Raw genomic sequence first — 15,307 nt, 5'->3', positions numbered from 1 at the left:
TGTAGGAGAGCTGTGGATGTTTTCCATGCCCTTGAAAATCCTGCCTTGTGCTGCCTGGAAGAAGATCAGCTACCTCTGTCAGACCACTCTGTGCTGGACAGTCTAAAGCCTCATCAGTCAGGACATGTCTCAGGAAGCAGAGATGTATTTGACCCAGGAGCATTGTGCCAAAGTGTTCCAGAGTTCATGTGAGAAGGCTGATAAAAGATATCTTCCCTTTTTTTAAATAGTCTGGGGAAAAAGTTCTGAGCCCAGATGGTTAAGGGAAAACAAATCAACCTCCATCAACCTGAAGCCCTAGGTTTTCGTCTTCAGATACCTGTGGCTTTAGAAAGGAAAATCTCAGTACTCATTTAACTGTCAGAGGTTCCAGATTTCCTTTTATATCTCAAAACGCACATTTTTAAACCTGCTGGAAAAAGCTTGTGCAGGAGCATGGAGCAGGGGCCTAAAGGGGACTCAAAAGGTGAATTAAATGTATCCGATTTGGAAGCAAATTGACACAGCCAGCAAGACTTTGCTGTGTCCTCCACAGCTATGCAGGAGAAAGCAGAAAGCAACATCTAGCCAGAGGACAGATATCTTGATCTTCTATATAGTGTCATCAGGGATCAGCTGTGGTATTTGGAAATACCTACTCCGTTATATGCCAGAACAGAACAGCTGTGATATATAAATTTCACCGTTGCTCTCCCTAAATGCCAGTCAAGGAAATCTTGGATTCACAGGACTCTGAGGAATAACTACTTGCAATATTGCCAGGCAGAGTAGTTTGATTGTAACTTATTTTCTTCTGTTTCTTTCATTGCAGCTGAAGATCAGATAGGGAACTTTGAAATTTGACATGGCACAATGCCCTAAAAATGCAAAACATGCAGAACCGAAAAAGCCAGAAATGCAAAATCATTGGCATTTCTTATCCTTAAAGCCAGGCAGGTTGCCAGTTCCTGTGGAAAAGTGAATTAAAATATGAGAGACTTAGCAAGTTCAAATGTACAGCTCACCTGCAAAACACTTGAGTCAAATTCACTGTTTGTGGATAGGTCCTGTATGACAAACGGGGAGTCAATCACCTTCTAGAACAGATTTTAAGTGTTTGGCTGTACGAAACCAGTGCAAGTTTCTGCTTAAACTTTTCTGTGCTTCGCCCAGTGTATTTCAATGACTGCTTCCAGGCTAACTGGTAGTTAGCCTGCATATTTCCTTCAAATAAAAAGAGATGTTTACTTAACTCTTGTGTCCTTTTCTCCCTTCCTCTGTCACTCCTTAAAGGCTAAATCAAGATTTTTTGACAGCCAGAGTGAGCAGCATCGTGCATCCTTTACCAAGCTCGGACCTCTCCTCCTTGATGCCACTCCAGTTAGCTCCTTATCTCACAGATCACCCTGAAATGTGGCATTAATCTGCTGCTTAGCCAGGAACTGCCCCAAAAGCAGATCTAACCCCTGCAGAGCAGGGCTTCACACACCCCCTTGGCTGTGATCCCAGCTGAACTGGGGTGGAGGACCTGACCTGCATTGCATGAGTTTTGAGGAGATGTATCCATGAGAGGAAGTCATAGTTGGAAATAAAAATGTAATGATCACACTCTCGGCTCCAGAAAGTGCAACAGTAAACACCTCGGGAACAGAGACAAGGCTCTAAGTTAGACCATAAGAAGACCACAGAGGATAATGGACGCACTGGGACTGATTCTGCCCTACATATGAGGGGTCGAATCCTCTCAAGGGATTTTTGAGAGAAACATCAAAGACCTTTCTTTGTCTGAAGGCAGTTTGCCACTTTTGGGGAAGAGGAAAAAAAGGGAGGGCAATGACCAAAGTATGTGGAAAGAGAAGACACTCAAGAGTGTAGGGAGAAAGGCTCTCAGAGGCCAGGACTTCTTCAAGTTGCAAACACCATGAGAAGATACTGTTAGAGAACTTAGAATGTGAGCAGATTGCTACCACCATTCATAAAGACACCTGCTTCATGGGATATGGCCATGTTTTTTTCTTGATGATCTGCTACAACTTATGCACTTTGCCAACAGCATGGGGTATTGCTTCTGGCCATGTTCGCTGTGGGACCAGCCTGTCCATCCATGCCACAGCCCTATCCCACCCGCCTGACAAGAAGAGGCAAAGTGGCAAGTGTGAGAAAACAAAGGCAGGAATAGATGTGGATCCAATCATTTTTTCTTCTAACGAGTATTTTGTGCAATAGCATGAAAAACGGCAGGCCCAATCCCTCACCAACTCTGACTGTCCATCTATATTAAAATAACTGACTTGCCTGTCAACAGAGCATCAGACAGTACTGACATCCAAGAGCTCAGCAAATCCACCAGACCTGTGTATTGCACAAGGCATACATGACTTGAGAGTGAGGAGCTTCTCCTAACCTGGCATGACAAAGATCACTTTCACAAGCTCCGATGCGGTTAACACAAAGGGGCTGAGAACTCATCAGGAAACAAGAGCACTATCGATACACACTCCTGGGGACAGGGCATGCAGGCTCCAGTCTTCAATTCTGTTAGTATTTAATAACTAGATGCAACATAGACCAGTTGCACTTTTTTGGAAAAAAACACGAACCAAAAAAGAAAAAAAAATTCCAGATTGACCCAAGCTTTTTTTCTAGCTCTTCAGTTTTGTTTAGGTACCAAAAACAACCAATTATTTACACAATTACAAATTTTAATATATAATTTGTAACTGCAACTTTACAGTGGAAATAACGCACCTCAGAGTCTGCAGTTCTCTGTTAGTTCTTCCTATTTTGGTATTTCCAATAATCTGTCAGCTTCTGATCTGTTCTTTCCATCCCTTTCTCTTCAATGAGATAGTGACAGTATTTTCCCTGCCTGTTCTTTCAGTAGAGTATGATTAAAAGTACCAAAATAATAGTATATATTTTCATGACTATATATGTGGCCAAATCATTGTCTTGCTAGTCCAAAGCCTTCTGCAAAAGTCACTGTACACAGCAATATGGCATACACAGTGCATAACTACAAATGGCTTCAAATTACATATTTGTATTAGATGCACGTTAGATACAGCATTTTAGAATTATACATTCGTTGTATCATTGACAAGATTAGACTTTTGCCGTTCGCTTTTCCTAATTAAGAGAAAGCCATGTAATGACATACTGTGACATGAGGCAAAAAAATTCATTTCATTGGTTTAACATAATGTTGTGGAGGAGTATTCAGATGCCTAATATTTACTTGTTGGAATTTAAATTGCAGTGCACAGGGTTTTAAAACCAAGCTTCTTTTACGTGATTAACGTATTAGTGGTATTACTGATTTCTTTTATTTCTAGGAGAAAGTTATTTTCCTCTTTCTTGATCTAATAATTAATTCAATAGCCAGCTGATATCAAATATGTCCTCTTCTATTGATTGTTTCCTTCTTTGTAGGGTTTATGAGATGGGTTTCATGATCTGATATGATTTCCTACCTCACATTAGGCTGATTGCAAAATGAGGGAGTATTGCTGAATGAGTCAGCAAAGTACTTAATCACAAACTCAATTTTAAGCAATGTTTAAATATCATTAGAGTTTTAAGTGAGTGTGCTTTGGTGAACATAGGTATGCTATAGCGCACCAGGATAGTTAGCAAAACGGTATCAAATACCTACATATGTATATTTTTTTATGGGAGGGCTGGGGGTCCTCATTACTCGAGGACTCACATTTTAGTTGACTTGCTCCTAAGATGGGGCAGGCAAAAAAGCTTAGCAATTGCACTCCTTCCTTGAGGGCTCTTGTGGATCCTATCTTGTCACTGTAGGTCACATATAAAATATCAGAGGATGCACCTCTAAGAACATGGAATAGTCCCTCCTGAATCCATTGGTGCTGTGGGATAACTGGCAGCTTGTGTGACAATGTCAAAGCACTGCAAGCTATTGCTTCCTTCTAACATGGTATGAGGGATGTCACTGTAGAACAGGACAACCTTGTTGTAACGCTATTGATCTCCGCTTAAAAGTGCTTCCTAGAATCATCTCTGCCTTGGCCAGTCTGCCTTTCCGTAATAGTTTTTAAGGAACAGTACACGAGTCCGCTGCTATTAATCACCTTTGGCTGGCCAAGAGACTGCAGACCTTACAGCATTCGTCCACAACTCTGTCTCTGCCAGGTTTGTCCACCGTAGTGCAACTATTTAAAATCGTTTGCTGAACAGCGCTGCTGACAGAGGGAATGCCAAATGCCTTCGTGAAAGATTACTCCAGTGAGGTATGGTTTTTTTTTAAATGATTTTAAATGATCATGTATATTTATACTTCTAAGTACAATTAATTTCTCTCCTATATAGAAAGGTGATATAGTAAGATCTGGTGTTGCATTATTTCTGTGCTGTTTCTGCCTTTCAATGCTAATGAACTGCCTAAAATAATAAACAAGACAATATCTATATTATCGAGTAGGAGTTTGCACACATTCCATTGAATTATAGACAAAAAGAGCTTATGAGTTGCTTGTATGCTTTATGGTAAAAATGTTTGCTGATTCCACGCAGCAAATGGAAATGTACACTCAGCATACTAGGGAGTTTGGAAGTCACTTCTTTTAGGAGAGGAAATAAACAAGCAGCAGTTGTCAGATTAATAAACTGGTCAGATTTTCTTTTATTTACCAGGATTCCTCTAGATAGGCCTGGAGAAAATTTGAGGCTGCCCAAGTGAGGTCTGCAAAAAGAAGAACTTAGTAATGAGATTTAACTTACAGCCCTCCCAGGATGAGTCTTTTCTTATCTTCATGTTTGCAGAATCTGGCTTTTCCCCAGCGGGGCTTGATCCCACCAGCTCCCCTTGCTCCTACAAACCTTTTAAAGACCTTTTAAAGAGCACTGTGGCTGTGCTCTTGAGGTCACAAACTGACCCAAAATGGGCAAGAAGAGGGCCATTCCCCACACATTCCCCAAGTGTTCCTTCCCCCCACACTCATCCACAAGGGTAGCGCAGGGGTCCCCAGGAGATGCACGTAGCTGCATGGCTGCAGCTCTGTCACTTTTTGAACACGCTCCTTTTCCAGGGGAATTGAACTCCAGGGCCAAAGCTGATTTCCTGAGCTACTTGATAGGATTGCCCCCTGCTGGGCCAGGGCCAGCCAAGTTCACATCCCGGTGCTGCAAACAAGGGAGGCGGGAAGGAACTGACAAAAATCACTGTTAACTACCCACTGCTGTCCGTTACCTCCCCCAGTTGTCTTGATAACCCTCCTCTGAAAAGTGACTCCAAGTGGCACCAGTGATTTCTCAGGGAGGGCTGCCTCGCTCTGCAGGAGCGGCTCATTAGGATTTGTCTCGTCTCTCCTCCAGTCACTGGGAAAAGAGAGAGGGGGTTTTACGTAAAGGAAACTCAGTGACCTTGCAGCCCTGCCATGTCCCCTGCTAAGTTTTGTTTTCTTTATTTAGAGGCTGCATGGCAAAAGTGCACCCATGATTCATGAGTTTGGTAGTTTCAGCTGACTAAATCTTGCAGTAATCTGTCCTCACAGCACTTTTAGTGCATCCTACCCCAGGTGTCCAGCAGCCACGGGTGACTCACATCCAGAAACTCCAGCGAAATGGAGGAATGGATGGCACAGCTATTTAAAATGCATCCTGAGTTACCATATGGTAGTATGTTTCTGTAATAGCATGTGAGCGGGGCAGCAGGGTGGAAGCTGCTTTTCAGCCTCTTGTAGGTGGCTGCCCTCCTGCTCCAATGAAACCCCTTAGAGAGGTGAGTGTGTGTCCCTTGGAGCCACTCAGCCAGCCTCAGGGCTTGGAGGTGTCCAATATGCAGGGCAGGGAGGAAAAAGGGTTAGGGGAATGCAAAAGCCCTGTGAGGAAGGGAAGTAGGGTACTGAGAAAAGTAGGATACAGAAGCAAAACAGTTTGTGCCTAATTTGCTGCAACAGAGGAAGCCACTGACAGGATGCTAGACAGAGAGCAAGCCTCTGTGTGTGCGACTTAGGGCTTCTGGTCTACTAATGTCTGCATGTTTGGGCTTAAAACAGTTTCCTCCAGAGCTGGAGAACTACCTCAAGTGCTGTCAGATGCTTTCAGATTACAGGCTCAGATGCTAGGGTTGCTAACTCTTCCTGCCTCCCTTTCACTGTAGATGAACGTTGTGGAAAGTGACTTGCAGGAGACAGAAGTGAAAAGTAACCCGAAACCAGCAAATAAGTAACAACAAGTGTCTAGACATGATGCTGGATATATTGTGTGATTAGTAAGTATTTCATAGTTCTGGTGAATAACACAGCTACAGAAGGAAGTGGTAAATATACAGAGAAAATTATATACCCCAGTGACCATAAAAACTGAGTGCTCATAGCCATATTTTACTCAAGTGTACATAAGGAAAAGATGCCTTTAGAGAGCTTTACATGCATAAAAAATGTTATTATCTATTCATTGCGACATCAACGATTCTGTGCATGCTGGATCTGCAGATCTGCCTACAAAGGCTGTGATTGTATCAGTTAACATAAATATGGCCAGGCCAGATCAGTGACTGCATAAAGGACATCTGGATCCCACAGAGAGACAGCAGGTAGCGTTCTTCCCTCTGAGTCTGCCTGATGTGACATCTCAGCATGGCTTAGGGACATTACATTGCTGTTCCTTTAGTTTTATAAAACGACAAGAGCTATCTGGGCAATCTCCATGCATCTGGAGAGGCACAGAAAAGCCTAGGAGAACTCTGACTTTGCTGGTCACTGATTGCCTACAACATATACATTTGGCATAAGAAGGATCATTAGGCTCAACTCCCCAAACCATTTCCTCTTCGCATAATTACATTCCATTGTAGCAAAATGCCCTCTGCAATTTCAGCTGGCCATGGTATTCTTGGTGTGAATTGTTAGATGGCGAGTACATTATGAATCAGCTGCCAAGAATTACACCAGAGCACTCTATTTCAGGTGTGGGTAACGTGCTTTCTCTTTACTTGTGCATGTGTACTGTAATTTGCTATTACCCCTGCCTCATCCAGAACATTCAGATTTAAAATATTTCACATAGGTCTATTGTGACTATGGGGTCATTCAGTACTTCACTTTGAAAGACATTGGAAGTGACTAGAAGTAATGTTTGAAATATAAGACACATGCTAGTATGTGATACTACGCTTTCCCAGTCTGTTTCACATCATTTGCCCAGTGTTAGCTGTAACCTGTCCCTAGTGCGAGCACTTTACAGGAGCAGTTTACTGCACACAGCTTCACAGCTAAGTATCTTGGGATACTCTCCTTAAATGCTTGTGCAATAGGTAATCTGACAGAGCTGATTATAGCATTTGCAGTTCTGCTTTATTTTGTTGCTGACTGGAATTTCAAATTGACTCTTAATAGCGGAAAACAAATGACTGAACCAGCATTCACACTGTCTCAGATACAAATCACAAAACTCCAGGTAGCCAAGCAATGTCCACATTAACTGCTCTGATTTTGAAGGAGAATCAGTGTGCAAATCAGAAAACAGCTATATTTGCATATGCAGGAATAATTTGGAAAAACCGATCTACTACTCATGGGAGAATTATTTTATTTAGACAGCAGTTAAAGAGAAGCTTTGATGGGCTTACAAAGTTGTTTTAAAGCTGCAGACTTGGACTCCAGGAGGCTTTTCAGCAGATTGAAGCAGTGGTTTGGTTGGGCAGTTACAGGAAGGGGTGAGCTAGCAGACCTGCTGGACATCTTTCATTTGTATCCTACCACTCCAGCAAGTATTACAAGCCAGGTGTGACAGGAATCAAGAGACAGACTACTACTTTAATTGTGATCTTTCATCCTTATGCAAAATTAAATGATAGCCCTCTGTACAGCCTCTCTTTGCAAATTACTTTCTGAAAGGTTTGCAGGACATGGTCCATTGGGAATTTAATCCAGGAGCGGAGGAATTAGGATCCGGTGAGATAAATAACTGTGCGCTCTGTAGGCATACTTCTCACTGATATACTTAGCTTGATTCTTCACAGCCTGGCAATGTGAATAAGTGCTTCAAGAGTGTGTTAACAACTCGTATGCAGCCAGAACTAATAATAATAAAAGAAAACTTTCTTTCAAGGAAGAGAGGCATTTACAGAAGGTTTAGATTTGTTCAACGGATATTTAATAAAGGCAGAAAAGATGACTCAGCAAGACATGAGTGAGATAAAAGCTGTTGTGGTTCCACTTGAATAAAAAGATATGTATGTCCAGCCTTTGACAACACATTAATTCATTGCTGGATAGCTGGTGTTTGGCTTTTCTGCCCTTTGCCATCTCAGAGAGCCTTGGGTTGTACAAAGAGCTCTGAGGCCCTCTGTGCTGTTCTGGAATATTTCTTCTTGTGTACCCTGTATCTGAATTTTCCTGAACAGAAAACACTGTTTTGGTCCATGCCATTCAGAATTACAAACCACCCTCCTAGCAGGTGCTAGGAGGTGTAGTAGGAAGTCTAATTGTATACACAGGCATGCATTTAAATGCAGAGTCTGTTTAAAAAAACAAACTATATGGTTATGCTTGGGATGTTAAAATAAATAATATTTGGAATGTTGCCTGCAGAGAAGGTACAATATACACACAGGTGCTAGTAAATCCCACAGTTTTGTTTGCTAGCTCTAAATAGAGCAGTTAATGTAGCACACAAAAGGTATGTAGGAATGCAGTTCATAGGTGGATGCCTTTATCCTTGGTAAGTGCAAAGCTGTTCTGCATTTTACTGTACATCTATCAGGAGCCTGGCCACTCATTGACTTGTAACATGGGAACACAGCACATCAAAACTTTAAAAATCTGGTGAAAGTAATTTATCTGAAAATCAAAGTTATTCAATAGTCTAAGAATCCAACAGCGCAGAGTAAAGGGGAAGGAAGCTGGAGGACACTAAGCATATTAGGTACTTAAACTGGATCTCAAGTCCAATTGTAGCTGCTTTTTTTTTGTTCACAAAAGACCATTGAGCTCAATCAGCCACACAGAGCCTGTTACTCTAGGTGGCTACTTCAGAGTCATAAATGGACTGCGTTAGTCTGCATTACTATTATTAGTATATAAGCAGTGCTGGATAGGTTCAGGCAGCTGTGCAGCTGGTTTCTGTTGCTCCAGTAAACCCATTTCTCTGTCTTGTTTGTAGCTTTGGTGCAGCTACAAGACTAGCTCTCCTTCTTTTTTCTGTAGCCCAACTCTGTTTTCCATTTGCAGTGGGATATCTGTTCTGCGGTCTTGTAGTAGTCCTTTCTGTCTTACTTTCCTGACATATTATTGCTCTTTATAACTACCCCAGGGATTGTTGTTTCCCACTCAAAAAGCACATGAAAGTTTGTCTCTTTGCCTGCAACTATGTGGGCCAATGATAGCAATTAAACATTTCAACATGCATTTCGGACATTGATCAATATATGGATCTCTCAAATCTGTTGGTCTGCCTTGGCTGGCAAATCCACTCTACCTCCTTAGTCTTGACTTTCTGCAGTCATATATGACTGCGCACAGACAGGCTTTGATATAAGTTTTCAGCTGATGTAGCAAAGGAAATCGTTGTAACGAGGAGCCATAGCCATTATACGATGTTCATCGATCCGAAATGCCATGCTGAGTGGGCAAACTGCTGTGGAAGCTCCATCGCAGCATTGCTAGTCTGTGGCATGCAGCTGTCCAACTTTAAAACTATCTCATTAGCTAGTTTCTACTAAGGTGCAATTTCTGGTAATTTAAACAGAAAGATAGCTATGTTTGGCCAATTCTTTTACATGTTGTCTTCTGTATTTATCCCGGATTTCATTCATTGATACCTTTATCTCCAGCAGCTATCTTTCTTTGCTTGTCATGTACACACCATGTATGCTCCAGTTTCACCCCCTGGGCCAGTCCCCTGGCTGCAACAGCACGCTGCCACTGGGTTTCCCACACACAGCGTTTCTCACCCAGAATATCACTATTTCCATTCATTTCCTTTTGCATTCTTAAGTGGGTAATTTGCTACTTCCTTTTAGTCCAGTGTAGACTACAGCTCTCCACACCATATTACTGAAGTTGGTTGCTACCATGCTGCCTGGCATGGCCAGGTTTGAGCTACAGTTAAGCGTCTTCTCCCATGCTTTGTTGTTTCTTGACTTACCTGGCTCAGTCCAGACACAAGCCAGAGTGCTAAAGCAGGCAGCAGGATAAAGGAGGAGGTCGGTCTCACACAAAAGCCTAGGCCCGAGGCTCACAGGGCAAAACAGTTCTGACTGAGAAGATTACAAAGTCCTCTTACCATTTCTGCAGTTTGAAAGAAATGATCCTAGTAACTCATACCGACAAGAGTGCCGCTCTGAGGCAGAAGTGAAAAAGTGAAGTTTCCCACCAAAGTTGTCCTTAAAACCTAGGCTATTTACAAGACATAAGTTAAAGAGGAAGAAAAAAAAAATACTGAACTTCAAGCCTGACAGACAGATGAATCACCTAGCTGCAGCCTCTAGCTGGTTGCTTCTATTTTCCATACATGTGAAATGAACCTAGACCTTTATAAGGGAGAGTTAGTAGGTCTAACCTGACTAATGCAGCTAAGCCACAGATATAGTATTGAATTCATGTTTATGAGAAGTAATTTTTTGCAGTGAGAAAACTGGCTGTGGGGCATCAGATTAGCCCTAGCAGGAACAGGAGGCAGTTCTTGGGTAACTTTAGGTAGCAACAATCTAGAGATCTCATTGTGGCAAACTAAGGTGGCCTGCAAATTTAGCCCCAGAGGCTTCCTTGCTTCTGGATCTAGTATGGAGAAGAAGGTGGGTGGGAGCAGCAGGATTATGCTAAACAACAAAAATCCCAGAGTCCTGAGATTTTGCCTTGCCAGGAGGAGGAAGGCTAAGTGGCAAAAAGCACAATGTGATGGGTGTTGCTTGAATTATCGAATTGCTGGCCAAACCACAGGCTAGGGAAAATTCTCGCTTTAAGGGTCAAACAAGAAATTCAATTTCAATCACAAGAAAAATACATTTTACAGGTTTCAAAAATATGGTGAATGAACTGAATGTAGGTAATGACACTGTGAAATTGTTGCAGGGAAAGTGAGTTCACAAATGTTTCTAGTTTGGTCAGGAGGGCTAAACTGGACTTTTTGGTTTTTGAATGTTAAAACATTTAAATGGGGGGTAGGGGGGAGGAAGGAACATACCCAGCTCTAGCTCTGATAGGAAACGGATGATTGGTAGCTTAGCTAATGCCTGAAGAGTCTCTTCAAGTGTAGTTGACCAGCTCTTCTTTTATGTGGAGTTTCCGCTTTCATTTCCTCAAGAAATGCTTCAGTTTTGCCATCTGGGATCCTCAGCATTCTGAAAGACCTTCAAGGCACCCACAGGCTGCCTGAGGTCGTTGGGATACCATTGTGAGCCATGATGAGCCTCACCTCCACTGGCTTCCCTCCCGCTTCAGGCAGCAGGACAGAACCGTTCAGATGCATTTCACGACTCAATACCACGCTAGCATCAAAGCAGATCGCAGAGGTACCATCTAATTTCCGCAGAGGTAACCTCTGTTTCAGGGCATCGCAAGAAGGCTTTTTCTTAGCTCGTCTCTTTGGTGGTGTCTTTTTGATTGGCTTTGAATCAGGATAAAGCAGTAAGTCAGTATTTATATATTTAGCAAATGCTGTTGCACCTGCACTATTTTTTGACATTTAAGTGTATGTAGCAAAATTGGCTGAGTTGGTTAACTGCTTACTCCCCATTTTAAACAAAAAGTGCCACCATATGTCAACTAGGTAGTGTTGCCCATCCACTGTGAGGACACTGTGGGTGGCTGCGAGGTTGTGCTGGCAGGACGGTCCGGATGGGGCCTCCGAAAGGCCGGACCCTGCGTCCCATTGCCTCGTCCTGAGGCTGCCCCCCGGGGAACCTGCAAACGCTCCTGCAGCATCATTAAGTGCAATGGTCTTCCACACAACTGTCTACGATATTCCCTTTTAGCATTACCATTTTTACAGCAGTGGAGCAAGAAATTAGAAAGACATACTGGTAGCACTGGTTTCTGGATAACAATAAAGGTGTCAGATTTCATTTTAACTCTGAAGGGCCTTTGCTTTATTTTAACCGAAGGAGTGCAAAAGTAAACAAATAATATTTATTGGGAAGACACTATGAAATCACACTATAGAAACAAAATAGCCAGCAAGTAACTCATAGTGTATTACTAATAAGCATGCATGTGTTTATAATGGGAATATCTGTTTATACTTCAAATAAAGAGTAAAAAAGTGAATATAAAATGTACTTGTTTTACTGAAGTAAACATAATTAAGGCTTTTTCTTTCTTGTTATTCTTGTTTTTATATTGTCTTCTTTACAGCCCTATCCTTATAATGTGGACTTCAGGGCTAAATATTTATGTTATCATTCTCAGGTTTTCTTAGAAGCTGGACTAGTGCTGATGCAATATACCAGTATGATAAATCAAAAAAAAAAAAATCAAAAAAAAAAAACTAGCACAGGTAGCGGGGTGGTGGGACACAAATTCATTTATCTTTATGCACATCCTGATTTTAGACTGCATGGTACTAACACGTCAAAAGTATTATTTTGTTATTTGTTCTTGTTATTTATCTATTAGTACATGATTCAGGTTTCTGTAATTCCTCAAACACTGACAGTATTTTCCTGTTCTGCAGGAAACATCTGAATGGATTTATTCTCTCATCTATATATGAGAGATTAACATGTCACATTCCCATTAGCATTAATAGCAGCTACAGCTACAGGATCTACCTGAATAGGAGCAAAAATCTCTTGATGATTATGAGCCAGGTCATTCATTAGCAATGCAGGCCTGATCCTGCTCTCGAGGCAGCTGCATGCTGTCTACAGACTTGTGAGAAATGATTCAAAATACTGTTGTGGGCTCAATGCGTTGTGTTGGATGCCTTGCAAACTATATGCTTGGAGAACCGAGAGTACCAGCATCTTGGCATTGAGAAGTGTTGTCTAAAACAGCCTTAAATTTTGTATTCTACATTTTTTTCTTAGTTCTACTGGCTCTCAGGCTAGGAAAAAAAAATATGGAGAAAATAGTAAATAAAAATGTCCCATAATCACTTTCGTGAGGCTTTCTCCTTTGAGCGAGATTTCACAGAACATAAAAAAAGTCAAATAATAACATTTAGCATCTAATATAACTTTCTTGCTATTGAAAAGAAACTGTTCAAGGTAAATTGTAGAGGCAAAGTCAGATGTTACTGTTATAATCAAAGTCCTTGATCATCGCAATTTAACTTAGCTGGATTTAGAAATTGCAGAACATATGGCACATGAAAATAAAATGCATTTTGAGAGATCTACAGTACAAATGCACAGGCCCTGATTCTGTTGGTAGTCTGGGAGGTCCTGCCGAGGAAACCCAAAGCAATTGGCCTGGATTAAAACAAACCTCAGCTTCTGGCCCATGACAACAAATGGGAAGGAGCCTGGGAGAAGATTGACAGAAGCTGGAATGATTTTTTAGGCAGTTCTAGCCTGAATTTGAAGACAGGTACAGCAGATGACGTTTGCCTGGAAGCCATATGAATCCCACTGATTTCCCAGGTGTTGTTTGGAGGCTGAAGGACTGACAGAACTCTGATTTGTCGCTGCGACTTTGAATGTAAGCGGCTTGCTCTGTGCTAGGAGGCTTCACCATCAGGTGCTTCCACGCTGATGGTTTTTACCAACTGCCTCATCCTTCACTTTCCCAGCGAAGTTGGTTTTGTTTGGTTCTCAGTTTTCTGTTGAATGAGTTATACATCTCTCATCTGAGAAGATATAGGCTTCTCCCTGCGAAACAAAGCCTAACTACCTGAACACTGAAACCAGCCCATGGGGCGGCAGCTTGCTTTGAACCTTTCAGTCTTGAAGCTCATGCTGAGCTTGAGATTGAACTTGAGTACTTTGTGCCCCAATCTTTACAGAGAGAGGATATATCTCAAAATGTGTGAAGACAGAGCTGCCTATTTTGAAAAGAGAAGAAGAGAGACAATGCATCTTCTGCGAAGAGGATGGTGGTATCCATTATTCGCCATTTTCTAAGCAACTTCATTAAAAACAGCCTTTTAAAAATCCTCATTTACATGACCAAGTATTTCCACCAAGTTGGTGAAGTCCATGTAATTACAAAATAACTGTTTGGTGTCTACTGTGTCTCATTAAAAGTCACCTGTTTCTGAGAGCATTTGAAGGCCCTGTTATTATAGACAGGTTCTACTTCACTTACCTTGTCTAACTAAAAGCTACGTCTCTGATCCACGCTAGCTATCTCAGCTGTCACTAGAGTTAGTGGAGAGAAACAGGCACGTGCAGAAGACAATTCATCTGTGTATTTATTCTCTCCAGTATTCTCTCCCTTCATAAGCCAGCGAGATAGTTTCACTTTGCTTTGGAAATCACAGGTGAACTATATTGTAGCTCTGAAATTAATGTTGCTCTTTACGACAAAATAGATGCTGCTAGTGATTTGCAGGGGATGCTCACATTTCTTAGGCAGGATACGGATTAATTTTTCTATCTGATCACAGCTCCCCAGTTCTCTTCAGAAATCCATCTTAGTATTCCCACGCCAGCAACTTCAGATGGGGAGATGCATAGTCATCTGAGGTTAGATACAGGCTTTCCAATTGACAGACTGTATAAGTACAATATAAACTAGAACTAGTGAAAAAGAAATGTCCCTCAAAGAATATTAACTCAGCATTGTTTCATTTGGACATGCCCCTCTGCACAAAAATGTTAGCATCGCCTTTAGAGTAACCATTACCCCACTGAGGAAGCCCTCTGTCTCTACAGAAGAAAAGTATGTTAAGTTCCTCGGCTTCAGTTAATCTGCACCTGCCATCAGAGGAAACACTATAAGATGGCACTGCCACCTTCATGAATAAGGAACATTTGATTTATTTATTAGTTTGAAAGTGAGAAGATTCTGGGAATTTGCTGTCAAGCCAAGAGACTTTCTATTGTATTACCTGTTCTTCCAATTTGTATTAATGAAGCTGTAGAGAGAAAGAAATTAATGACTGAGTTAGTCTTTTATGATTTATTTCCTCAGTTATTTCCTACACTGCTTAAGTGAACTCACAGAGTAATGGAGTCCTCTATAATCATATTCCCTTGGTAGCAGGTTGGGGCCTAAGTCAGGTCAGGCTATTGTTAGGCACCTAAGGCATAGCCCCTCGTAAGAAGTACCTAGGAAATGAAAGCCGCCTGTCACCTATGTGACAAACCTCATCAGCACCAGCTGGAAAGTAATTGAAAGCTTATTTCCTACCCTGTTTTCTCATGGATGGTCACTGTAAACAAACAGTGGGGTAAGAAATGAGTAAATACTCACCC

At 41.7% G+C, this 15,307-nt stretch overlaps 1 protein-coding gene across 1 annotated transcript in view; it reads left to right on the top strand.

The window, feature by feature from the left end:
- The first annotated feature begins 4,166 nt into the window (after positions 1 to 4,166).
- The window catches only part of MYO3A (myosin IIIA), a 157,482-nt gene continuing 146,341 nt past the window's right edge, over positions 4,167 to 15,307 (top strand). Inside the window, exon 1 of the mRNA XM_068934533.1 lies at positions 4,167 to 4,235. Coding sequence (XP_068790634.1) covers positions 4,200 to 4,235 — 36 coding nt within the window. The 5' untranslated portion in view covers positions 4,167 to 4,199. The remainder of the gene's footprint in view (positions 4,236 to 15,307) is intronic.

This window comes from Struthio camelus, chromosome 2 (assembly GCF_040807025.1).
Source record: "Struthio camelus isolate bStrCam1 chromosome 2, bStrCam1.hap1, whole genome shotgun sequence".
Taxonomy (NCBI): Eukaryota; Metazoa; Chordata; class Aves; order Struthioniformes; family Struthionidae; genus Struthio; species Struthio camelus.
This window is presented reverse-complemented; position numbering and strand designations above follow the sequence as displayed.